At 47.9% G+C, this 27,215-nt stretch overlaps 1 protein-coding gene across 1 annotated transcript in view; it reads right to left on the reverse strand.

Moving 5' to 3' along the window:
• Window positions 1–1,041: 1,041 nt before the first annotated feature.
• The window catches only part of CFDP1 (craniofacial development protein 1), a 141,180-nt gene continuing 115,006 nt past the window's right edge, over window positions 1,042–27,215 (reverse strand). Inside the window, exons 6-7 of the mRNA XM_066242849.1 lie at window positions 20,508–20,666; window positions 1,042–7,500 (exon numbers count right to left, since the gene is read on the reverse strand). Of these exons, the coding sequence (XP_066098946.1) occupies window positions 7,410–7,500; window positions 20,508–20,666 (250 nt within the window). The 3' untranslated portion in view covers window positions 1,042–7,409. The remainder of the gene's footprint in view (window positions 7,501–20,507; window positions 20,667–27,215) is intronic.

Below are 27,215 nucleotides of genomic sequence, written 5' to 3' on the forward strand. Positions count from 1 at the left end.
ACCTCAAATTCAAAGGTCCCTTAATGGAACTTAATGGCAAAGCTATAACAGAATTGCAAGGCCCAGCTACAGACGACAACGATGAGGCAGTGTGATGAGCTGTCAGTGAGAGAGAGGGTCCACGTTTACCTCAGGCACCCAAAGAGCCTCTAGACTTTAAAAACGTCTTCCATTTGTCAGTCCGGGTGCCCCAAACTCAGGCAGGCTTAGGTTATAATGCAAAGGTGTTAAGTGGGAGAAGCAAGACATTAAATCATTAGCAGATTTAGAGGTCAGCTTCCTGGCCTTCCTGCAGAGAGGGCAGGACGCTGGGCCCAGCACCCTAGCTTCACACGCTGGGGAGTTTGGCCACACCTTTCATGGAGAGAGGGCACCCACAGCAGCCTCATGTCACAACTGTGGCCCGAGGGACAGCTCAGGACACTGGGCAGAGTTTGAAGATAGGCAGCTCCCTAACTTCCACTGTTAAGCCCAGACACTGACTGTAATTCACTTTGGTGTCTTCAAATTTCAAGCTCATTTATCTGGGTCAGGAACCATTTATTTGCAGCTAATAAGTTGAGGCCTGCTGCAGCATCTTTCCACCATATGGCCTGTTCGTGTCCTGTCTCTGCGCATCTGTCGAGGCTGTGTGGGTGAGAGGAGGGCTGACTCGGCAGGCCTCGCACCATCAGCCATGCCGGGGAGTGGGGCCAGTGGTCTGGCACAAACCCCTCAGCTCCCCCCACCTGCTTTTCTGCAAAAGGGGAGTTGGGGGGCAGCTGGTAGTTCACCTATGCGAGTTACTCAGCTCCTGGGGAATATTCCAGGAGCTGCTTCAGGGGCCACGAGGGGTGTGTGTCATACTGGAATGCCTGCTAGCCCAGAATGGGATGCAGAGAAAGCTCCTTAACACCTAGCAAGCTCCATAGGAAATCCCTCCATCCCTGAACAGCCCACCCCTTGGACATCTCATTTGTAAGACTGACAGAAGAGACACAAGTTTTTTGTTTTTCTTTTTTTAATTTTAAATTAACTATATGAAAATGTACAATTCAGTGGCATTTAGTGCATTTACAGTATTGGGCACCCACTATGTCTGCATATTTCTGAACTTGTCTAACTGGGGCTGTACATTAGGTCTTCCACAACTCGTTTTTGCATCAGTGCTGCTCACAAGGTCCACCTCTGACGATGCATGTCGCCCTGGTTCACTCTATCCACCTCTGTATCATATTCCACCGGTGACTATTTCACAGTCCATCCTTTCTCCTGATGGGCATTGGGCGGTTTCCAGATTTGTCCCGCCACCAATAAACCTGCCTACCTGTGCACATGCTGGTGCTTCGCTGGTGCCGGAGGGTGTGTGTGGGACTGGGGGATGGGTAGTCTCCCCTCGCTGGTCTCAGGACCCCCCCACCTCAAATTCAAAAGTCCCATAATGGAGCTCAATGGTAGAGCTGTAACAGAACTGCAAGGTCCAGCTAGCGACGACAACGATGAGGCAGTGTGATGAGGTATCAGGGTGGAAAGGGTCCACCTGGAACCCTCAGGCACCCAGTCAAGTTGCTGTGTCAGGGTCGAGTGCAGCTCCAGATTTATTAGATGTGGCCAGTGTTCTTCAAAGTTGTGCTAATTTATATTCACATAAGCTTGGCTGTCTTAGGGAGCTGGGAGCCAGGTGCACAATTTAATTATAGTAATTTAACACTTGGATAGTGTATTTCATTTGATAAAATGCTGTGAGGAAGGCAGGGCAGGATTATTAACCATTCTCAGCAACCTTTTGAAAACAAGGAACCTGAGACCCAGAGGGGTTCAACCCGGATGGCAGTGCTGATTGAAGGGTAGAGGCAGGTTAACCCGCGTCTGACCCTCACGCTGTTTCTCCACCTTCCCCTCCAGCATCAACACCTGGACCCTACTTGAACATAAGTCAGGCAGTCTACCCACCGCTTTCGGAGGTCACAAGAATAAGAGATCGCTGGCAGACCCTGGGGAGGAGGAGACCTGAAGGAGGGTCTCTGTGCTTCGGGCCATGCCAGGCTGCAGGGAACCAGGGCAGAACTTCCAAACTTTCCCATCTCATTTTCCTGTTGTCAATTTGACTTGCACAAAGATGGCACCTGATAGTATTTTTTAATCTAAGATGCCCTAAGGGGTGGGGCACCAAAATTTAAAAAATGTAGGAAAAAAATCAAAAGACTGCAGAGAAGTCCCAAGCAGGAACCCTGGGCGCACCTGTACACCCAGAGAAGGAGGCGCAGAGGGAGTGGCATTGGAGACACCTTGCCGTTTAAGATCTCTTGGCAGTCATCTGGGCACCCAGCCCTTCCTCCCCTCACTCCCTGAAACCAGGCAGCATCCCAGAGGGAGGGCACCACTGTCCCCTGCTCCGGAGCTGAGCTTCTGCATGAGTGACCTCACCAGGAGACTTGTCTGAACAAAGGCTGCAGGGAGGGCCCCAGGGCACAGGCAGGACCGGAGGCGAGGCCAGTGTACCCGCCTTTGGTGCACCTCTGACACAAAGTTCTGACAGTGGGCGTGCCAGCTGTCATTGGGCTGCAAGCACTGCTTGGCTTTGCTCCTCCCGCCCACTGGCACTCAAGTCCTTTCCCTCCACCGTGAGCCCGCCGCGGGGATCCGGAAGGTGGCAAGTGTTTCATCTTGCCTGCCCCTTCTCCAGTCAGAAGATGCAGGTGGGACTTGGACTCTTCTGCAGTTTGACTTCAGGCAAGTTTCCGCTCCTCAGGAACGAGGAGGATCTGATGAGGTAGTGTGAGAAAGCACCTGGCACACAGGGACGGGCCATCATTTTGTTCATGAAGCTCGGAGCTTTCACTCCTTCCCAGGCTCCATCTCATGCCACTTACTACCTGTCCACAAGTTTTTGGGTAATTAAAAAGCAAAGTCAGGAACTCTTACCCAGCATGCCTGAGCTTCCAGTTCTGAACCCTAGTGCCGGACTGCGCTCTCATGAGCCTGTTCTAGGTTCTTTTCACCCCTCCATGCCACGCCCACCCACTTCGTGCCATGCCCACCCACACCATGCCACCCTAACCATGGGCACTGGGCTGTTAGGGGGTCTTCGTCCAGTTCCTCCTCATCGGCTCACTCAAGATTTAGTTCTTAATGCCAACCCTTCTACCCCCAGAGACCTTATGCAGAGTTCCTAATTAGAGTTGTGTTCTAAATTGGAACGGTGTACCTTAGGAAATAGGTGAGCAGAACACAAAAAGCGGCCTATTTTATTCTTTGACTTTAGGCTGTTGTAAGGCAGTTGTTTTTTTTGGTAATTGGAAGGTGCCAGACACCTGGAAATCTGACACACACATCTGGGACAAGAAGACAAAATTGATGGCAGGGTCAAGGCCAGGAAACCGACTCTTAGGCATTCTCTGGACTCCACAGACCAGTCAAGAAGTATCCACGGGCTGCCCTTGGCCACTCACTCCACAGCAAGGGAGGTGCACAGGGCCCAGGCTGCCAGACTGTCTCTGAGCACTGACTCAGGCTTTCCACTTCCCACATTCTCCTTGGTCATTCCTGACTCTGGGATAAAGGGACAGACAGTATTTCCTTTGGGAGTTAATTTTCACTAAATGTGGATGTGAGAAGCTAGATAAAATATTAGCCATTTTTTCTTAAAAACTGCAGGCTGCAAGAAGATGGTGTCTGCCATGTTTCAAACAAGACTGATATAAATGGTGATTCCTGGTTGAAGATGAACATACCTCAACTGGCCCCACCACCCAGCCTGGCCTCAGTGGGCTCACTGAGAAAGGCCAAGCATTCGCTGAAGCAGCTCTGGCCTTTGAAAGAGAGGTAGAAAGAGGTCTGGACAGGTGGCAATGCTGGCTGAGAAGGTAGGTCCTGCCAAAGGCTCAGATAGGCTCAGGCAGGAGCACAGGTGACCAAGGGGGAAGGCCCAAGGCTGGACCATGCCTTCCTCTAGCTTATCTCCTCCTCTCCAAATTTCACCACTCACTGAGTCACGCAGGCCTGCTCCTCAGTGGCTGTGCCATTTCCTTCCTACACTCCTACACCCCAGTCCTATGCCCGGGTCCCTGGCAGGCAGGGACACTCCATTCCACAGCCATGACGCTCAGCCCATGACAAATGGCCAGGTAGGGCTGAGAAGACTCACGTCTCCTGGGCCTGGTTATACCTGTGAGAACAGCTGCTCATTTGGAGACCAGCTGTCCATGTCTGAGGACCTGTTTTGCTGGCCGGTTCCACACTCCCTTGCAAGTGAGCCACAACAGTAAGGAGTGAACATAGGGTTGGAGAAGATGCTTCAAAGTCTGGGAGATGAGGCCCTGGCTGGTTGGCTCAGTGGTAGAGCATTGGCCTGGTATGCAGGAGTCCTGGGTTCGATTCCCGGCCAGGGCACACAGGAGAAGCGCCCATCTGCTTCTCCACCCCTCCCCCTCACCTTCCTCTCTGTCTCTTTCTTCCCCTCCCGCAGCCAAGGCTCCATTGGAGCAAAGTTGGCCCGGGCGCTGGGGATGGCTCCTTGGCCTCTGCCTCAGGCGCTAGAATGGCTCTGGTTGCAACAGAGCATCGCCCCCTGGTGGTCATGCCAGGTGGATCCTGGTCGGGTGCATGCGAGTCTGTCAGACTACCTCCCTGTTTCCAACTTCAGAAAAATACAAAAAAAAAAAAGTCTGCGAGATGAGATGCCATAGAAATAAGCAAGACATTTTAGTGGGAAGTAACTTCCTATACCAGGGTCCCCTCCCATATATTCCTGGCCATTGCCAGACCTGCAGGGTGCAGAGGGGGGCTCTAGGAGGCCACCCACTCTGTCCTGGATTAGCCATAACCCTTCAAAGTCTTTTCTTATACACAGCTCAATTCTGCCTCTCTGGGACAATTTTTAAAAAAGATTTACTATGAAAAATTTAAGTATATACAAGTAGAGAGAATAGTGTAATGACCTTGATGTCTTCCTCACCCAGCTTCAACAGTTACCAATGCACGCCCGTCTTGTTTCACTTCTCACTCTACCCGCTCCTCTGGGACAATTTAGACCAAACAGAGAAAAGCCCATTAGCTTATTACAAAGAACAAGTGTGCCAGGTACCACTGGCTGGCCGACCTATCACCTAGTGCTCATCCCCTCGCCTCAGCCACTGCCTACTTCCTGCCTTCCACGACAGAGGCTTTCCAGACTCCCCCACAACCAGGGGTGGCCGATGACCCAGCTACGGCCAGAGACACATAAAGGAAAGCCTGCTCTGAAGCTGCATTAAGTCTCATTGTAAGAGGATAATGTGCACGCATACACACATGTGAGCCAGAGGAAGCGGCTTCATTAGTAAGGTGAACTTAGTTGCTTTTAAGGTGATTACATCTAGCTCAAGAGGAAGGCAGCTGAAGTCAAGGCAAATGAAAGTTTTAAATGTGTAAGTGTGGCTTCTCAGCCTTTTGGCTAAGATCAAGTGTGAGTGTGAGTCTGGGAACACCAAAGTAAGGATCTCCAAGTTGGGAGGGAGGGCACGTGTAACGAGAACGGTGCAAACACCTACCCATTCGCATTCCTGACAGGCTGTAGAAGCCATTAGGCGATGGAACTAGGCTACAGGGCTTTTCAGCGGATTCGTGGATGTGTACCAAGTTACTGAGTGGAGATCAGCTGTGTGCAACAAATCTGCTGGGAAAGCACGCAGCAAATTAAGAAACAGCAGAAAGAAACTGCCCTTTCTGCAGTGCTGTAACATCAATCTGAGGCAGAGGACACAGCAGCTGGTGTGAGGATTCTCACCGACACGGCTGACTTCTCTCTCCATGCCTGGGAGCCGAGCGAGAATAGCAAACCCACCTGTGCCAAGGACCCAGCATACTCTTGCAGTGTTTGTCTTAATCTCATTGGCTTCAAAGGTGTGAAGATCTGCTAAAAAGAAAAACCCTAATTTACAATGAGCGTAGCACCATTTATTCTATAGGATTACAATGCATTCCTCAAACGGGAGGAGCCACCTCATGTTGACATACTGCAGCTGAGATGAAGAACGGTGCGAAGGGGAATGAATGCTGGAGGCACTCAGAACTCCAGGAAGATGCCAGGCAGCAGTCATCCTCAGGGCAGTGAAGAGCAGATGATGTGCAGAGGATACCACGTGGCAGGATTAGCACCTCAGTCTGGGTGGGTGGCTCCTGCGGGTCTGGATGTTCCACCCTCATTAACCAGCTGGCTGTTGTTAGGTTAAAGGACTTCCCCGTTATTTCTGTGTCCGTGTGCAGGACCACCACACCTGAAGCCTCACAGGCCACCTGTTCTGATGCTGATCTGAAAACACTTTTTCACTGCTTCTAGAATCCTTCATCAAAGTGGATATGAACAATGTATTATTCACATGTAGCCCATAAAATACTTCTCTGAGAAGTAAGGTCCATAACCACGAAAGATTGACAATCAGGTGTTGGGTTGCCATGAGCTTCTGACCATGAATTAGAGGCCTAATACATGGGGAGATGGGTGGTTATACCCCTCAGGTGTGTCATGAGCTCACGTTAGCCCTGTGAGGTATTGGTGTCACTCATGCTATTGACAGACCAGAAAATGGAGGTTCAGGAAGCTGAGCTGTGGTTATGGCCCCACTGCTGGTAGCGGTCCAGGCAGGAACTGGATCCCAGTCTTCGGAACCTTCCCTTCCCCTAGGATACCTCCCAACCGCAGGGCCAGGCTGTGGGGTTTACAGCTTTATTAATATAAAGTCTGGGATTTAAACTGTCCTAGGGAGTACAAAATAGAAATAGTCTTTCAGAGTCTTCTTTGACAAATCAAAAACTAAAGAATTATTGAGGTGGGTGCACATCCAAAGTCAACTTTAACTTTGGGATGAGAAAAAAGAGCGAAGGCAAAAAAAAAAAAGAGCCTAATTCTTCAATAATATATCCTTATTTTCAGTCTTACTTTATACCAGTAATAGGAATTCCATTCAGGAGGGAAAGATATCAGGAGAAAAGCCAGTGGAACTGAGAACAAAATTGCCCAGGGACCTGGCGTTCCACCAACACTGGGGAGCCTCCTGCTGTCAGTCTCTGGGGCCAGGCTGACTTCAGAACAAGCCTCATGGCCCCAGAAATCCACATCCTCACCGCGGCCAGCCTGGACAGGCCCGGAATGTACTGGCTGGGCCGGGTGGACTTTGTAGCAGGATAAACGGAAGGCGTGTGGTGTCATCATCTTCACCAGCCTCTTATAGGACCAACTTATTTTGTTTTACTTTTATTTTTTTAAGGACAAACTTTTAAAAGTAAAATGAATGAAACCATGTGGGGTGAAGATACAAAGACAGAAATTCAGGTAGAAAAGAAGGCCTTGCTGGGAAACAGCTGAGGAGCAACACTGGAGACATTTCACGGAAGCAAAAGAAGCTCACATTGTAAACAGGATTAGCGGCTATTGATTTCCCCCCTTAACATCAGGGTTTCATTTTGCTCAGCCTGAGATCTCGCTCAATTTCAAACTGCCTGTGATCCACTCGGTCTAGAAAAGCTTTCCGTTCAATGTACCTAGAAGAAAATGAGAAAGATGTTTGTCAGCAGAATCCTGTAAGAGAAAGTGTCCCTGCTGCACTGTCTCATCGCCCCGGTGTGAACAGTCCACTCGGGCTGCAGAGGCGGCGGGGTTACCCGTTACAGCAAATGCAGACGACTGCAGCTGGTGCTCAGAATGACCACCCACGACTCTCAGCAACAGGACCCTCACATTTGGTCTAAACAAGGATGTTTCCGGTTCAGATGTGAATGAAAATAAAACAAAAAAAGAAAGCAACAACCTATCAAGGGGAAAATACACAAGATGCTTGGTGGCAGGAAAATGTTGCGAGCTTGTAACAAGGCTCTAAGGAAAGAACAGGCTGTGCCAAGCACAGGTTCAGAGACCAGCTCGTTTACACCCTGGTCAAGGACTTCACATCTCTGAGACTCATTTTTCTCAAGAACGAAATAGGATACCACATTTCCTGGTCTTAGCGGTGTGCTGAGTTGGGGAGACGAAGGTATGCAGCCTGCATACACACATCAAAATGTCAAACAAGGTCATCTGAAAATGGAAGAAACAAGGTAGTAAAAACAACCTCACAGGGCTGCAGTGATGAAGTGAGGACGTAGGTACACAGAGCGCCCACATGAGAAGGGACATAACTGCCTCTGCTCTTTCCTTCCTCGCACCCCTCCTCCTCTCCATGTATCCTCCACTCAGCTGGGGCCAGGTTGCTCCAAGGATGACAGAAGAGGCCTTTCCCTAAATTCCTCTAAAGAATGTGATCAAGCGCCTCCTTCACCCATGGTCCACATACAGGGACACCTTAAAAGGTCAGAGCCCTGCTCCCTAATCTGCAGCCAGGTTCAGTTGACAAGGCTTCCCTGGGTCTTCCCAGGCAGGATGAGAAGAAAGCACAGGGTTGAAGCATGCAGGCGAGGTGCAGCTGCATTTTAATACTCCCCGCCATAAAGCGTGCGGCGGTCTGCCTGAGGGAGGGGATCTCTGCTGCTAATTAATCTATGGAGAGAGCAAAATTGCCACTGAAAATGGGATGCATAATTGAATCTCTGCATTAATTTTCCTTTTGTTGCGCTGTGGAAAATGTGCACCTGTCTGTCATTACAAGGTCGTTATGTTTATGGTGAGAATGTTTCCCGGTTTAGGAACCTGTGTTCCTGTGCTGAGTTCAGGGCATGGTTTCCCCCTCACAGCAGCCTGTGAAATGCAGTCCATCCTGTCTGCTTTCCAGCCAAATCGCCCCATGCCTTACTACATACAGCAGGGTTGGAGGCTCGAAGTCTGAATTCTCCTGACACTACCATTTGCAGGCTGTCTGCCTCTGAGTAAGCGACAGAACCTCGCCCATTTAACTAGCACAGAATAGGTGCTCAATAAAATGTCAGTGAAAGCCGCGCCATCATTTTGGGAAGCTAGCTTCCGTCAGGGTCCTGAGGAAAATTGATCCGAGAGGAGTAGTGGCTGTTTAGATGTATGTTATCAGTAACGAGTAGCCACCACCTGGTCTGGGATCAGGAACTAAGTGGTTGTGTCAAAAGAGCCAACTGACGCCAGAATGGCTGGAAATACAAGGGCAGGGCCTGCTCTTATTTTGACATAAGCCCTCAGGGACAGGTTATCAGATTTTGTAAGTAAACTACAGGTTGTCCATTAAATTTGAGTTTCAGATTCCCTGGTAGACAGGGAATCTTTTTTGAAACAGAGAGAAAATAGGGGAGACTGAGAGGGAGGTAGACACATGACAGAACAAATTCCCCTTCCATTTGTCACCAGTGGGGACTGTAAATGAAAGTCAAGTGAAGGACTTTGTCACACTAGTCACCACCTGTGCCCACCCCAGCCAACCAGCCCTGGGTGAGGATCACGATGGGATCAGCATTTTGACAGCGGTATGCTTTAAATAACCCTGGAAGCTCTGGCAGAAAGAAAGGGGTGCACTGTGGCTCAAGAGGAATTTTGGGCATGTTTCTGGAGAGCCCTCACCCAGAGCTACCTGAGAGAGCGGGTTGTGGTAAGGAAAAGGAAGTATGGTATGCGGCTTTGAGCATTTGCGGTCTTCTTCTTGACTTTCCTTTAAAGAAGAGGAAGTGATACTTAAATTAGGATGCAACTGAGCATGAATAATGGCCTTGAAGGTTCCTGACAGCTGTCTGTGCTGGGTCCAGCTGACCCTGGGACTACCAAGAGGGAAGACAGGCTGGGTGCAGGTTTAGGGGAGGCCTCAGGCAGCAAAGTGCGGCACATGTGCACGATGCGACTGAATTCTCAGGGGCACTCCACAAACAAAGACCATCAAGTCAGGTCTGGAGACTTCATTCCCCCATTCACAACCATCTGCAGCTGCTAACGGGATCCTTGTGTTAGCTTTGGTTGACTGCCAAGAACTGCCCAGGAACACAATTTCTGTTGGACATGGATACCCCCACGACTGAGAGAAGAGAAAAGATGTAAAGGATGAGGATGGCTTTCACATTCATTACATGTGACTTTGCACAAGATACTTAATTTCTGTGCCTTATTTTTCTTCTCTGTAAAATAGGAATAAAAATTATAGTATCCCTCTGACAATACGATGAAACTGTGATAACTGATTTTGTAAATAATAAAACCCCAAAGAGCTAGGAGCATTGTGGGTTCTTGCTTCCCATTTCTGACTCGACTGATCACTATAAAGCCTCAGACCCTGGGACAGCTGGAACAGACACCAAGGGATCAAAAGCTCCAGAAAGAGGGAGGGCTCACGGGGACAGCCCCTCCCCTGAAGTGGCCTGAGTAAACGGCCTACTTGCCTATTTAAACAGCCTCAGGAAGTTTCCAGGCACTTAAGCGGCACAGTCCTAGAACAGAATGCCAGCTGACAAGTGTAATGGTGCCCCTCTGGCCTGTGCCCAGCACTCCTGGGGACCTGCGCCAATTCGACCCAGTCCACTGGGAAGCTGGGGGTGGGCTGTCACTCCTGCTCACCACTACTGTGTTAGGTGGCCCATTTAAGAGGCAGCAGCTCTTCACTTTCATTACTAAAATATGCTAACAGCATCAAAACCTAAGGGATTTTCTAGCTTTTCCTTTCAGAACCAGGTTAGATATAATAGGCTTTGACATCTTTTTGATCTTTCAGCCCAAATTACTTTTCTGCCATCAACTTCCTTGAGATCCAGGCCAATGAGGAGGGAAGGAAAAGCAGAAGAGGAAAAGAGAGGGTAAAAAATGCTTCCAGGGAACATGTGAGCACCTACTTCTGGCCCACGCCACAAACGAAAGGATGGCCACTCACCCTCCAAAGATGTCAGAGGTCTGTGAGGGTGGGAGGATCCAATGGCTGTGCTCACCACCAAAAGCTCTCACCTGGGTGGCCACCCGCCCACGAGAGGCCTGCTCACCGGTCAGGAAAGAGCACAGGGAGGTGCGGGGACACCTGAGGCAGGGACAGAACTAGGGATGCTCAGGGCTATGTTACTAGTCGGCTGAGAGTAGAGCCAACGTGCAGCACACTCAGTGCAGCACAAACATGAGGAGGAACGGGGAAAGTTCAGAGCCCAACACCAGAAAGCAAGGGCAGTAGTGGAAGTGCTCTGAAGCTAGAATAAAGCTCTGGGGTGGACGTGGTAGATCGGCCCTGAGAAAAGCAACTGAAAGTAGCATCTAATCAGTACTGCACGAGCCTGTGTCTCCCACCCCTGCAGGAGAGCTGGGACTTGTGAACATCTTGAGGGCCAGAGGGAAAGGATGGTGACATGGTCTCTTCTCCACTGCTTTCCTCCCATCTCACCTCCACGCTGGGCTGGTTCTGAAAGAATCATTCTTGGGAGACATGGAGACAGTCTTTGGAGAAAGAAAATTATTTTCTCTGGTCTCTCCTTCATGCCTCTCTAATCACAAACACACCTGGTTTCCAATCATTGAGCACCCTGACCTTCAATGTGATTGCCAAGCAGCAGCCCAAACCCAGCCTGTACCTTTCATTTTCTTTTTTAAATATTTTATTTATTCATTTTAGAGAGGAAAGGGAACTAGAGAGAAGGGGGAGCAGTAGGGAGCATCATCTCCCATATGTGCCTTGACCAGACAAGCCCAGGGTTTCAAACCAGCAACCTCAGCGTTTCCAGGTTGACACTTTATCCACTGCGCCACCACAGGTCAGGCTACCTTTCATTTTCTATGCATGGATCCTTGCCCTGAGCCTGCAGGCCTCGGCCTCAGCAGTGCTGGAGCGCTGTGCTGCTGACGACAAATGCTGCCGGGGAACCTGTTATCCAGGTTCTCACCTGTCGCCTACAGGTGAGAGGGAAGCCCGCTGAACACCCTGAGTGCAGACTGCCGACACTGACAAGAAACACCACCCTGGCCCTGGGAGTCTGGGCTCAGAGGCATTTTAATCTACTTTGCTGACCAAAAAAGGTGCCTGGGTGGAGACATCATTAGTATGTATCCTCCCCTTCTTTTCTGGGTGGTCAATTCTAATCCCACTGAGCTCCAAATCACAGCCAAGGTCGTCTGCTACCCAGAGGGATGAGCACTGAGACAGTGCAGTGGCTCAACACCTGCTCTGGGTAGGTGCTCTCTGAGGTGCTGGTGACAAAGTGGTGAACCAGACCCCACCCTTGGGGACTTACTATTTAGGAAACCAACACAACAACATGCATCAGCTGGTCATACATGTGACAGAGAAAATCAAACAGGATGATGTGACTGAGGGTCCCTGGGGTGAGACCACCCTAAAGAGGCATCTGAGTCGAACCCATCGTGGAGGAAGGTGTGGAGAACTCCAGAGGATGGCTGCCATGAGCTTGAGAGAAAAGGACATGAAATAGGCAGGGGACCACTCAGGGAGGGCCTGGCATGCCAGGGTAAGGAGCTGGACACAGATTTTAGCAGGGAAGAGAGAAAAAGGGTTTGTATTTAAAAAATAACATTAGGCCCTGGCCAGTTGGCTCAGCAGTAGAGCGTTGTCCCAGCATGTGGAAGTCCCAGGTTTGATTCCCTGTTAGGGCACACAGGGGAGGCGCCCATCTGCTTCTCCACCCTTCCCCCTCTCCTTCCTCTCTGTCTTTCTCTTCCCCTCCCGCAGCCAAGGCTCCATTGGAGCAAAGTTGGCCTGGGTGCTGAGGATGGCTCCATGGCCTCCGCCTCAGGTGCTAGAGTGGCTCCAGCCACAGCAGAACAACGCCCATCACCCTCTGATGGGCATGCCGGGTGGATCCTAGTCGGGCACATGTGGGAGTCTGACTGCCTCCCTGCTTCTAACTTTGAAAAAATACCAAGAAACCGCCCTGGCTGGTTGGCTCAGCGGTAGAGCGTCGGCCTAGCGTGCGGAGGACCCGGGTTCGATTCCCGGCCAGGGCACACAGGAGAAGCGCCCATTTGCTTCTCCACCCCCCCCTCCTTCCTCTCTGTCTCTCTCTTCCCTTCCCGCAGCCAAGGCTCCATTGGAGTAAAGATGGCCCGGGCGCTGGGGATGGCTCTGTGGCCTTTGCCTCAGGCGCTAGAGTGGCTCTGGTCGCAACATGGCGACGCCCAGGATGGGCAGAGCATCGCCCCCTGGTGGGCAGAGCGTCGCCCCATGGTGGGCGTGCCGGGTGGATCCCGGTCGGGCGCATGCGGGAGTCTGTCTGACTGTCTCTCCCTGTTTCCAGCTTCAGAAAAATGGAAAGAAAAAAAAAAAAAAAAAGAAAAAATACCAAGAACCCAACCAAACAAAAAATAAACAATAATTTAGCTGCTCCATGGAGGAGAATGGAAGAAAGGTACTGGATATAGAAGCAGAGAGCACAGCAGCAGATGTCTGTGGCAGGTGCTGGAGTATGGGAAGTGGGGTGGACAAACAAGGGTAGACCAAAGTATTTTATGACAGAATTGTCTATTGGACTGTCAGGATATGAGTGGGAAGAGAGGAAATCAAGGATGACTCCTAGGTTTTTCTTCTAACAGTTGGGTGGATGGCAATGGTATCATTTTTCAAGACATCTGAGGGAGGAGTCTGTTCACGGAAAGAAAGCAGGTATGCAGCGTTGGATGTTAAACTCTGATGTGTGTCTTGGACATGGAGATGCCAACAGGTGACATGGGAGTTTGGAGCTCAATAGAATGGTCACTTTTTTGGGAGTCAGCAGCAGAAACAGTACCTAATCTGTAGAACCAGTGAGCTTTGCTAGGGGAGAGGATATGAGGAGTGCTCAGCCCTGGGACTTCCCAAGTTTAAAAGCTCAGAGAAACAAGAGGTGGAGATGCCCCAAAGCTGTATTCGCCACCACTGTGGAAAGTATTCCTAAAGAGTGGGCAATGTACCACGAAGGGATTTTAAAAAATAGAGCACCTGGCCCTGGCCGGTTGGCTCAGCGGTAGAGCTTCGGCCTGGTGTGCGGGGGATCCGGGTTCGATTCCCGGCCAGGGCACATAGGAGAAGCGCCCATTTGCTTCTCCACCCCCTCTCCTTCCTCTCTGTCTCTCTCTTCCCCTCCCGCAGCCAAGGCTCCATTGGAGCAAAGATGGCCCGGGCGCTGGGGATGGCTCCTTGGCCTCTGCCCCAGGCGCTAGAGTGGCTCTGGTCGTGGCAGAGCGATGCTCCGGAGGGGCAGAGCGTCGCCCCTAGTGGGCAGAGCGTCACCCCTGCTGGGCGTGCCAGTGGATCCCGGTGGGGCGCATGCGGGAGTCTGTCTGACTGTCTCTCCCCGTTTCCAGCTTCAGAAAAAAAAAAAAAATAATAATAAAAAAATAGAGCACCTATCTTTCCTGTAAGGCCCTAGACTTGGCGTGGTCAGAAAGGCAGATGGGAGAAAGGGGTGGGGTGCCAGATATTTTCCCTACTTATTTAATTCTCATAACAAACCTGAAAGGGCCTGACCTGTGGTGGCGCAGTGGGATAAAGCATTGACCTGGAACACTGAGGTCACCGGTTAGACACCCTGGGCTTGCCCGGTCAAGGCACATATAGGAGTTGATGCTTCCTGCTCCTTCCACTTCTTTCTCTCTCTTTCTCTCCCTCTTTCCCTCTCTCTCTCCTCTCTGAAAAAAAACACCAAAACATTGAATAAATAAAGTCTTTAAAAAATAATAAACCTGAAAGGTATACTTTATACAGGAAGAACCTGGTGTTAGAGCTCTTTGGCATGCTGCTAGTAAAGACAGGATTTGAATTCAATTTCAATTCAGTTTATGGTAAAATGTAACACAGATACACATAGAGAGAAAAGTGCATAAAATGGCCAAGGCAAATAAATCGCTATAAAGCAAGCATGCATGTGGCCATCACCAAGTCAAGAAGCAAAGTGCTGCCGCCTTGCAGGGACCTGGCCGGCCAGGAGTGAGCTGGCCCTCGTTTCACTGCTCTCCTCTCAAGCTTCTGTTCCCCTGACATTACAGTCTAGTCATGCCTCATTCTGAACTTGACAGAGACTAATATGTACTATGTGTCTTCTTTTGTGACTGGCTTCTTTCACAGACTGACCTAAGGAGCACATTGGTTTTGCCTGTTTTCGACCTTGATAGAAATGAAATCATACTGCATGAATGTCTTTGTATCATGTTGTTAAAATTTATTCCTACTCATTCCCATTGCTGAAGAGTATCCCTGGGTGTGAACATATGACATTTTGTCTGTCACACTACTGACACATTTAAGTTATTTCCGGTTTGGTGGTATTATGAAAAGTACTGTTATTTAAATTCTTATAGATGTCTTTTGGAGAACATATAACTGAATTTCTGTTAGGAGTGAAATTGCTAAGTCACAGAAATAACTATACTGAGCTTCAGTGTGTAATGCCAAATGGTACATTGAATTTGAATTGTTATATCTCCCAGGTAAATTGAACATTTTTTATCATGAGGAGACCGCTCTCTTTATTTCTAGTAGTTTCTGCCTTAAGTTTATTTCGTCTAATACTAACATGGCTTTATCGGCTTTCTTTTGGTTAGTGTTTGATTTGCTTTATCTTCTCTCCCATCTCTTCTTTTAGTCAACACTTCTGCATCTATTATTTTAGATACGCTTCTTTTAAACAGTAAACAGTTGTTTTTTAAAAATTTTTTTTTTTTTTACAAAGACAGAGTCAGAGAGAGGGATAGATAGGGACAGACAGACAGGAATGGAGAGAGATGAGAAGCATCAATCATCAGTTTTTCATTGTGGCACTTTAGTTGTTCATTGATTGCTTTCTCATATGTGCCTTGACCATGGGGCTACAGCAGACCGAGTAACCCCTTGCTTGAGCCAGCGACCTTGGGTCCAAGCTGGTGAGCTTTGCTCAAACCAGATAAGCCCACGCTTAAGCTGGCGACCTCGGTGTCTCGAACCTGGGTCCTCCACATCCTAGTTCAACGCTCTATCCACTGCGCCACGGCCTGGTCAGGTTTTTTAAAAATTTTTTAATTCAATGTGCCAATTTCTCTTTTAACTGGAGCATTCAGTCTGACATTTAACAAAAGGTCTAATAAACTTAGTTGTAAAGCCACCATCTTATTTTGTGCTATTACCTGTCCTGCCTGTTTGATTCCTTTAAGTCTGTCTTCTTTCATAAATCATTTCATTATTCTCCCTCCACTACTTTGAAATTTATTCACTCTATTTCTATTCTAGAAATGTCCATATACACACTTAATCAACACCCTTATCCCTCATCCTGGATAATATAAGATCTTTGGAAAACTAAACTCCATTTACCCCCCTTCCCACTTTTATGTATTTGTTGTCAGGTGTGTTAATACTATCTTGCTTTAAGAAAATAACCTTAACAATGTACAAGACGTTAGCATTATTAATATAGTCAGCGCTCATTTAAATTCACTACATATATGCCTCTCTGTCTGCTGAGGGCAACTCTTTCATCTTTCATTATTCTGAAAATGTCCATATTTGCCGTCATTCTTGAAGGAGACACACACACTCTCTCTCTCTCATATCTTACACACATGTAACACAAAAATCTAGGCTGGCAGTTGTTTACTTCTGCACTTTGAATAGATCATTCCCGTGTCTCTGGCTTGCACTGCGGCTGATGAGAAGCCATCAGGCAGTCTAATGCCCCCTCTTGCAGAGAAGTCCCTTTTATCTGGCTGCTTTTAAGATTTTTCTCATTGTCTTTGTTTTTTTGTAATTTCACTCTGATATGTCTATTTAATTATCTTGGGATTCTTTGGGTTTTAAAAAATATGTATAAAGAGGTGTCTTTCATCTTCTCCCACTCTATTTTTCAAGTTGCTTAACTCCCCATCCATATTTTTTGTCTTTTTGTCTCTCTGAACTATAGTCTGGATTAACCTCTTCTGTTTTCTAGCTCATGGGTTCTCTTTTCAGCTGGTCCAACTATTATTAAATCTATTCATTTAGTTTGTAATTATGATCATTGTATTTTTCATTTCTAGGAATTGTTTGTATCTTGTCCAAATCTGCTAGGCCATTGTTTAAAGTTTAAAATCTGTATCTGACATTTCCATTGCCTAAAAAGTCTTTGTGGACCTGATCCTGTGCTTGCTGTTTCTCAAGGTGCCTTGTTCCCTCATGTGGATATTTTAAGATAGCAAAAGTGCCCTTTAAAATATCGGAACTAATAACCAATTTAGCTTCAAATTCTAGCAAATCTTTTTTTTTTTTTTTGTATTTTTCTGAAGCTGGAAATGGGGAGAGACAGTCAGACAGACTCCCGCATGCGCCCGACCGGGATCCACCTGGCATGCCCACCAGGGGCGACGCTCTGCCCACCAGGGGGCGATGCTCTGCCCCTCCGGGGCGTTGCTCTGTCGTGACCAGAGACACTCTAGCGCCTGGGGCAGAGGCCAAGGAGCCATCCCCAGCTCCCGGGCCAACTTTGCTCCAATGGAGCCTTGGCTGCGGGAGGGGAAGAGAGACAGAGAGGAAGGGGGGGGAGTGGAGAAGCAAATGGGCACTTCTCCTATGTGCCCTGGCCGGGAATCGAACCTGGGTCCCCCGCACGCCAGGCCGACACTCTACCGCTGAGCCAACCGGCCAGGGCCTCTAGCAAATCTTTACAAGGGGTAAGACATGATTGCACTTACTAAACTGGAATTACCATCAAAACACAAAAAGCATCAACAATCTTTTAACCTCAATCCAATCTTACGTTAATCAGAAATATGTAACAGAAATATTTTTATCACCAGCCATGACCTGAATTCTGGTACATGAGAACAATTTAAATATGGTGCTTGTAAAAAGGTCACAGTCTCATAATAAATATGTCAGAGGCCATCATTACGTATAGGTAGCTTTTCTGAGACGTTACCAAATGTGACCTTTCCCTCTTCTCTGTTGAATAAAGATCACTTTTGTCCCAGGGATACACTTCTTGGAGTTCTCCCACATTCATGCAGAGGACCCTCTCCCCAGGTGATCAAGCCTTGGCTTTTGTTGGCACAGGTGTAGGAGAATCTGGGGCCTGCACTGCCTCTGCCCAAACAGACCTGACAGCTCTTGTGCTCCCCTCCCTTCAATGCAGTGGCACTGGGCACACTTCTCAATAGAAATCTTCTTGCCCTTCTTGATATCCCTTGGTTTGAAGTCGGTTCTCTCATTACCATGTGCTGGAAAGGCTTAGCCAGCAGCTGGTTTTCTTACTCTCACCTTTAGAATTTTAGAAAATGTTATTAAATTTACTGAGGTGACACTAGTTAATTCATCTCTAGAATTTTGATGCTGTGATCTAAGTGATTATTAAACCTGGCTATGCATCAAAAGCACCTAAGAAGCAATTTCAAAGATACTGATACTATGACTCTCAATTTAGCAGCTGTGTATTGGAGTGGCCCCATCCCCTGAACTGTGGGAAAATCCTCAGAGGATTCTCATGCTTAGCCAATATGAAAACCACAGCTCCAGTCCCTTCTCTAGATGAGGGTGACCAGCCTGCAGGAGCCAGGAAAGACAAGGGAGTGGAGGTACAGGGGCGGACACTGCAGAGGGCAGGTGAAAAGAGCCAAAGGCAAAGCACAGAAGTCATCAGATCTGCCGAGGAAAAACTCGATCAGACCTGTGGAAATCACTAGCCGGGGGAAAGTCTCAGAGGAGGGGAAAGCAAGGCATTTAAAAGGTGCCCGCTATCAGCTGTTACTCAACAGTTACTCAACTTTCCACTGCCTGAAAAGTCCACCTCATGGGCATATATAATTTTTAATTTCATTTTCTCTTTCAGTCTACATTTTATTAACTCTCCCTTATCTTTAACAGCTCCATTCCTTATTGCTATATGACCCTATTAACTCAAGCAGAATGAACACTGTCCAGCCCACATGCAGGGCTCAATAATTAGAGAAACAACAGAGTGTAGCACACGCTGGCAGTTCCCCTGCTGCCCTAGATCATTAGGCAAACGTGGAGAAGAGGATGGTCCTGGGAGTTACTAGAGCTGACTCACAGAGTGGGCAGGCGTGGGGCAAATGCCAGAGCCTTCTCTTGATAACACCGACTACTGTCGGCGCTTCAGCCTGGGCCTTCCCAGACGGCTGCGCCACTTCCACCTCCACCCTGTGCCAGATCATCTCTGATGGACCTAGAAGTCTGTGAGTTAAACAAGCTCATAAAGTCAGTAAATTTTTTTTTTAATTTACTGATCAGTTTCCAAGTTCACTCAAATAATCTTGAAGCCCTAATTTAAAAAACATGACCCCAAAAATGAATCTCTCATCTGTCTTTACTATAGTTTAGCTTATAAATAACCTGAATGCCTACCACTTAATGCATGACTTTATGTGACAAGAGCTCTACAAAGGGCTTTATGTGTAGTACTTGTATATATTATACACATATTATATGTATTATTTCATGAGCCCTCACAACCATCAAGGGTGGTATCATTGCCCCAGTTTTACTGGTGAAGGAGCTGAGCCTCAGGGATGGCCAGTACGGCACAGGGAGAGCTCTCACTCGTGAGGGGCAGGGTGAGAGCACCCAGGGCTGTCTGATGGACCACACAACACTTCCTTTTACTTGTTAGGGGTGGGGAGTGTTGTCCTTGCACCATGGACCCACTTCTTCTTCTTCTTCTTTTTTTTTTTTTGGTATTTTTCTGAAGTTGGAAACGGGGAGGCAGTCAGACAGATTCCCGCATGCGCCCAACCCGGATCCACCAAGCACGCCCACCAGGGGGCAATGCTCTGCCCATCTGGGGCGTTGCTCTGTTGCAATCAGAACCATTCTAGCGCCTGAGGCAGAGGCCACAGAGCCATCCTCAGCGCCTGGGCCAACTTTGCTCCAATGGAGCCTTGGCTGCGGGAGGGGAAGAGAGAGACAGAGAGGAAGGAGAGGGGGAGGGGTGGAGAAGCAGATGGGCACTTCTCCTGTGTGCCCTGGCTGGGAATCAAACCCGGGACTCCTGCATGCCAGGCCAACGCTCTACCACTGAGCCAACTGGCCTGGGTACTTCTGTAGTAACTGTTCCTTAGCCTTCTGAGATTCCCAAGTACTCACCGAACAAACACTGTTTCTTTCTTAATATTCCTAAATATACAGTTTATGGACATCCTCTCTGTATTCCAAAGTGAAGAGGAAGGGGGTACAAGTGACAGTCAGAATGCTGTCTGAGGGCTAGAGTGTCATACAGATTAAAGTCAAGGGTAAAGCCCCACCCTGGGTCATAACAGTGAGGAAAAAAATAAATCCCACAATAAGGAGACATCTAGGCACTCTGCTGGCTCTGCCTTTGAAACGTTGAGCTAGTCTGGCTTCTCGGAAGGCCAGATCATTCAGGTCAGGCCAAGACTGATAAAGTGAGCCACTGCTGACCACGTGAATAAACGAGGTGACTTACAGTTCACAGGAACTGTAACTCAGCAAATTCAGCTCGGCAGACGTGACTGTCCCTGAGAGAAGTGTTGCTCACATGCCCCTCCCTTCCTGTCACCCCCAGCATTTTTTTCACTGGCGGGACCTGTAGGCAGACGACTTTGCAGACCTGCTTCTGCAAAGTATTTACTTTTTTTTTGTTTAAGTTGGGTTGCCTGTCTGCAATAAACTATTTCAGAGTTCTTAGGATTTTTCAGAGGAAGAGAATCTGTTTGTTCTTACCCTTCCTTCCCTCGATTGTGGATGGCCAGTTCTTCACCGATGCCTTCTTCCTCCTTGAAGCTCTCCCAGTCCAGTTTGGACTTCTCTAGGGTGCTCATCTTCTGCTTCTTGGCTCCAATTTTTCCCAAAAGGCTGCTCATGCCACTTGATCTTTTTAATCTAGGAAAAGTGAAAACATGAAACATGTATCATGTGAAAACTATAATCTCTTGATTAATGGTTTCTCCAATTCAAATGAGGCTCCCTAGATTCAGCTATATATTTATCTTTATGGGACCCATGTTCGTATCTAAGGTACCTCCTGTCTGGTGTGGCGAATCTATTAAATAGACCAGAATTCTAATGCACTTTTCCTGCTTAACATCTCTGACCGCTATAAGGACCTGGGGATAGAAAATCCTGAAGGCCTCTGAATGCTAACAAGTCTCTGCTTGCAAGGAGGGAGAAGAAGCACAGCGTGATTCAGACGCGGCTTTAGGGTCACATGCCTAGGTTCATATTCCAGCTCTGACCGACTTCAGGCTAGTTATTTAACCACTTCTGCCTCGGTTCTCTAATCTACAAAATGAACAATTACTCATAGGCCTACAGAGCATCTTATTCGTGAAGTGCTTAAACAGCAGTCTGGCACAGGACACAGAGTAAAGGTACAATAAACGTTAGCCATCCTGAATCACTGTCATCATGTGTATACTAAAGCCCCAGGGAATTCTTCTAAGAGAAAGAGAACCAGATCCCAACACTGATGATCAAGAAGTCACAGTAACTTATAAGGATTCTGAGATCAGTTTCCTTTTAACTCCTGTGAGTCAGGGCCCTGGTTTTTCCCAGGAGGTGGAGAACATTCCTTACCCTGAAAGCAGGGAATGTACAGCCTGTGCTCTATTTGCTGGTGTTGCTATCAAAGACTGTGTGAGAAACCTCATATGCCCAAGTTCAAGTCTTGGCAGGTCAAATGTTTCCAGTCAATGTTAAATGTATGAGATAAAATAAGAAAAACAAAATGCAGCTAGTTAGGAAGAAGGTGGTATTAGGGGAAGGAATATAGCTTTTGGTCTCTTTACGAAACTAAGACATTATATACCAGCATGCAGGAAAATGAAAGTTATTTTTGGCTTTACTGGGATATGCGAGAGAAGTAAAACATGTAAAAACCTCTGAGCTAACATCTCAAGACTAACTGTTAACATCAATAATACCTTTCACTTGCTTAGAATGCTGATTCTCCAAGTGCTTTCTCAGACATTTTCTTTTCTTATTCTCTGTGAAGGAGGAGCACTGTGTCTCACAGTTGGAGGAGGGCACTTCGAGATGACCTTGTGTCCCACACACATTCTGAAACTCCACCTTCCCACAGCACAGAGCCAGTGAAGGATGGGCCACGGCTTCTGCCCTGGAGTGAGCTGACAGGCCACTGTCCACATTGTACACAAGGCTCTTGGGGCTGTACAACTTCCCTCCACACTCTCATTGTACTCACTTTGATTGAGGGGATGTTAGCTTCCCTGTTGTGGTCATATCCCATTACGGGCTGTTAGCTTAAGATCAACTCAGAATAGCTGGGCAGGCATACTCATCCTCAAGGTTCAATGCTAATAGCTTTCTTGAGTTGGACAAATAAACAGAGTTAGAAGAGGTTAAATGATACAACAAAGGTCAAACCAATAGAAAATGCAGATCCAGGATGAAGCAAAGTTTTTCTGATGCCCTGTGTGGCGCACTGTGCTATCTCATCTCTAAGGTGAAAATTTACTTGAAATATTTTCTGACAGCTATTTTATTTCCCAATTTGCATAAATATTTTCCAAACAGCTCTTTATGAGCTTACAATTTACAAAAATTAAATTAGCTTAGAATTTCTAAAAATTCTCCCCCTACAATCTCTCCATCAACAGACATATTCTCTCTCTCTCTCTCTCTGTGTATGTGTATATAATTTTTTTATTTTTAATCAGGAGCAGAGCATGACTGGGGATTTAGAAAGTTAATATGTCAAAATCTTTTTCTCACTTGCTTCACTGCCACTGCCTTGGTTCTCACTTATATTCTCTCTCTCTTTTTTTTTTTTTTTTAAACAGAGACAGAGAGAGTCAGAGAGAGGGATAGACAGGGACAGACAGACAGGAATGGAGAGAAATGAGAAGCACCAATCATCAGTTTTTGTTTTCTTTTTTTTTTTTGTATTTTTCTGAAGCTGGAAACGGGGAGAGACAGTTAGACTCCCGCATGCGCCCGACTGGGATCCACCCGGCACGCCCACCAGGAGCGATGCTCTGCCCACCAGGGGGCGATGCTCTGCCCCTCCGGGGCGTCACTCTGCCGCGACCAGAGCCACTCTAGCGCCTGGGGCAGAGGCCAAGGAGCCATCCCCAGCGCCCAGGCCATCTTTGCTCCAATGGAGCCTTGGCTGCGGGAGGGGAAGAGAGAGACAGAGAGGAAGGAGGGGTGGGGGGTGGAGAAGCAAACGGGCGCTTCTCCTATGTGCCCTGGCCGGGAATTGAGCCCGGGTCCCCTGCACGCCAGGCCGACGCTCTACCGCTGAGCCAACCGGCCAGGGCAATCATCAGTTTTTCATTGCGACCCCCTAATTGTTCATTGATTGCTTTCTCATATGTGCCTTGACTGTGGGCCTTCAACAGACCGAGTAACCCCTTGCTCGAGCCAACGACCCTGGGTCCAAGCTGGTGAGCTTTGCTCAAACCAGATGAGCCCGCGCTCAAGCTGGCGAACTCCAGGTCATGAACCTGGATCTTCCACAGCCTAGTCCAACTCTCTATCCACTGTGCCGCCGCCTGGTTACGCCTCACTTATTTTCTCTCAACTGCATAATTTAGCAGCCTCTTCACTCATTTCCCTGACCTGCACTCAACTGCTCCATCCTGGCATCTATTTCACATGCCGTCATTAGAATGAATTTTCTAAACACAGAGCTTACTGTGTCTTTCTGCTTAAATGTCTCTTCCTGGGCCTTTGCTGCTCATACAAGTCTAAACTCCTAAACTTGCAAAGTTCCTCCTGATCTTCTCTTTCCACACCTATCCTTGCAATCTGTGCTCTGACTATACAGTCCTGAACCTGTACCTCTCCTTTACCTTCTCCATTCATCTGGTGGTGTCTCAGCTTCAAAACCACTCCTTCCAGGAAGTCTTCCAGGATGCTTCCCTCAATCTCTAGATTAACTATCTCCTGGTGGTATTTCTATTGCACCCCCTTTCTTTCCCTATTATAGCATAAATCCTTTCCACATCAGATGCTTGAGGAATCTAACTTCAGCTTTCCCCTGCACTGGTCAATTCTAAGCAAACGTGGAGTCACTACTATTGACAAAATTCCACACCAAAAACACACACCTGAAGGTTTTCCATTTCTGGCTACAGGGCCTCCTTTGACCTTGTCTACATGTCACAAGCACTGCCTAGACATGTGGTGGGTTCATATCACTGAGGCCACCCTCATGGGGACTGGAGCTGGTGGCCAATGGCCCAGCTTCCTGTCCTCACAAAGGCAATTCTGGGAGGTACTACAAATTCTTAGAAGTTCTGGTGGCACTGAAACCTCTGGCCTTGGAAATGTACTCCATATTCGCTTGTCCTGCTTCCCCGTCTTACTCTTTCCACCTCTTCAGTCCTGCTTCCTGGGATGACTTCCCCAATAACCTACCTGCACACAAAGCGCTATCTGATGTTCTGCTTTGAGAGAAATCTAACTAGACATTTAGGAGAAACATGATTTTCCTTGTGCATGCCCTCTCTTTCAGTAGATATGCCAAATCTCTCTAGAGAACATGGATATAGTTTTGCAAATAGCAGGCACTCAATAAACCCAACAATGTCACCTAGATCCCAGAACCAGTAAGTGGGAGAGAATCAGGTCTTTGTAGAATAAAAAGTGTTCAGAACACTTTTAATCAGATAATTCTAAAGGGAGCAATTTCCACTTGTATTCACTAGTCAGCTCTCAACAATCCAGGGCTCTGCACTGTACCTGGGCAGCGACACAGGCTTTGGGCGGCACCATCTCTGCCCTCAGCCTGCAGCTCTGATGGGTTTCCCAGATTATACCATCTTTTCCACAAATCTCTTTGAGAAGCCCATAGAAAATGAATTCTTTTTGCTGCACAGTAGTGAAGAGGCTTTCAACAAAGCAAAAAAGCCATAATCCCCCTCTGCCTTATTCACCATTAAAGATCAGTAAAATGTCACCTGTGCTACTGAGCTTTAGGGGAAAGCTTCTAGGTCTGCTTTCATTGGATCACTAACATAGTTTATAATTTCCTCATTTGATAGTCTTGAAAGCAAAATTACCTGTCTTTTGTTTGAAGCTAAATCAAAGTGAATGACACATTTATAGTAGCAGCCAGAACACAAAGAGACTCGTCATAACTGAGAGACTGGCATTTTCTTTCTGGAACCTGGCAAGTGGGGTCCCTGCAGGCCTTTGAGTCTCACATTCACTCTCCCAGTTCGACACGGAGCTTTAGTGGCATAATCCCGGTGTTATGCCATCAGTTTTCAGGAAGGCAGATTTACCAGGACCTTGGCCCTGTCTCTGCTGTTAAGGCTCATCAATCAGGCTTCTAGGAAAGCCGAGGCAGGCAAGAAGGACTCAGCTCTGGGCAGGGGCTGCTGGCTCTCTGTGCTGTGAAGACACTACAGAGTGCACCGTGGCGGCCCGCTCCTTCCTGAGCTCTGTGGCGGGTGTGGAGGACTCAGTCAGCACTGGTGTTCTTCTTTTTTTTTTTTTTTCTTTTTCATTTTTCTGAAGCTGGAAACAGGGAGAGACAGTCAGACAGACTCCCGCATGCGCCCGACCGGGATCCACCCGGCACGCCCACCAGGGGCGACGCTCTGCCCACCAGGGGGCGATGCTCTGCCCATCCTGGGCGTCGCCATGTTGCGACCAGAGCCACTCTAGCGCCTGGGGCAGAGGCCACAGAGCCATCCCCAGCGCCCGGGCCATCTTTGCTCCAATGGAGCCTTGGCTGCGGGAGGGGAAGAGAGAGACAGAGAGGAAAGCGCGGCGGAGGGGTGGAGAAGCAAATGGGCGCTTCTCCTGTGTGCCCTGGCCGGGAATCGAACCCGGGTCCTCCGCACGCTAGGCCGACGCTCTACCGCTGAGCCAACCGGCCAGGGCAGCACTGGTGTTCCACAGGCACTTGGCAGCTGTGCAGAATGGAAAGCTGTGGAGAGGGGAGGTCGGAACTGCCTTGGAGACCTGTCTGTTGTCAGCAGAAACCAATGCAGTTCCAGGCACCACTGATTCCTCTCTGTTCTGGATCCTAAGCCATAATGGCCAGACCACTCCCACTCCAGCCGTGGAATTTTTGGTCTTGCTTCTAAAGTGTGTGAGCTGTGCCACAGAAGACCACAGTACTTCATTCAAGAGAATCCTTGTTACAAGTCAAAGTTCAAAGAAATGTACCATGCACTTGTGCACTCCCAGGTTACATCCAGAATACCCAGAGTTTTGTTGCCAAGATGTTTTCAGCATAACAATGACATTTCAACTACCTCCTCCTGAATGTCACACTACTCTAACTGACCTTACTGCCATAAATTTGATGTAAAGCCTAATTCTGTCTGAGGAGCATGGCCATCACTCTAGCCAGTCGGCTTCCCTGCCATAACAGAGCGTGGCCGAGCGCAGTGGGCATGCCAGGGAATGAGACTCAGAAGCTTTTCTCTCTTGTGTACTCTGTCTAGTGATCAATCAGCAACTACCTTCCAGTCCCTGTCCACCTGACCCAGGGCCTCTCCCAACACCAGATACCAGCCAAGACCTCAGAAACTCAGAAAAAAAAGGAGACAAAAAAAGGAAAATGAGTTACCTTTTTCCTTTCTGAACTCAAAGTTTACAACAATAATTTGTTAGAATGTATTGTTTCTTTTTAGCCCCAGAAATGTAAGCTTAAAAACAGTGAATGCAACTAAGTGATCACGTCCACCCTGCTGAGTCTGTCATAAAGATATTACAGTAACTTGTTTGCTCGGCTCCCGCCCCACGCCCAGGGACTCAGGTTCACCCAAAGACCGTAGCAAAAACACTGCTTTATCAGGCCACCCTCAGCCAGCTTCTGGATCTTGTTATTTTGTTATTTATAAGAGTTACTAGAAAGGAACTGGAAAAATAACTTTAAGTGGAACTACACAGGATGACAGAACACAACTAATTGTGAAGGAAAAGTAGGTACATTTACTGCATTATCTTTAAAATTAAAGCACCCAACCATCCCACAAAATAGAATTTTAGGATTGGGAATACATTTATTTGTTTTTTTTAAAAAACAATTATTGCATTTTATTTTTTACTTATTTTTTTTTTTTTTACAGAGACAGAGAGTCAGAGAGAGGGATAGACAGGAACAAACAAACAGGAACGGAGAGATGAGAGCATCAATTATTAGTTTCTCATTGCGCATTGCGATGCCTTAGTTGTTCACTGATTGCTTTCTCATATGTGCCTTGACTGCGGGCCCTCACCAGACCGAGTAACCCCTTGCTTAAGCCAGCGACCTTGGGTCCAAGGTGGTGAGTTTAGCTCAAACCAGATGAGCCTGCGCTCAAGCTGGCAAGCTCGGGGTCCCGAAGCTGGGTTCTTCTGCATCCTAGTCTGATGCTTTATCCACTGCGCCACGGCCTGGTCAAGCGGATTGGGAATACATTTAGAATCATTCATTTATTGTATTCATCCAACAGATTACCGAGATTA

The sequence above is a fragment of the Saccopteryx bilineata genome, chromosome 9, assembly GCF_036850765.1.
Source record: "Saccopteryx bilineata isolate mSacBil1 chromosome 9, mSacBil1_pri_phased_curated, whole genome shotgun sequence".
Classification (NCBI taxonomy): Eukaryota; Metazoa; Chordata; class Mammalia; order Chiroptera; family Emballonuridae; genus Saccopteryx; species Saccopteryx bilineata.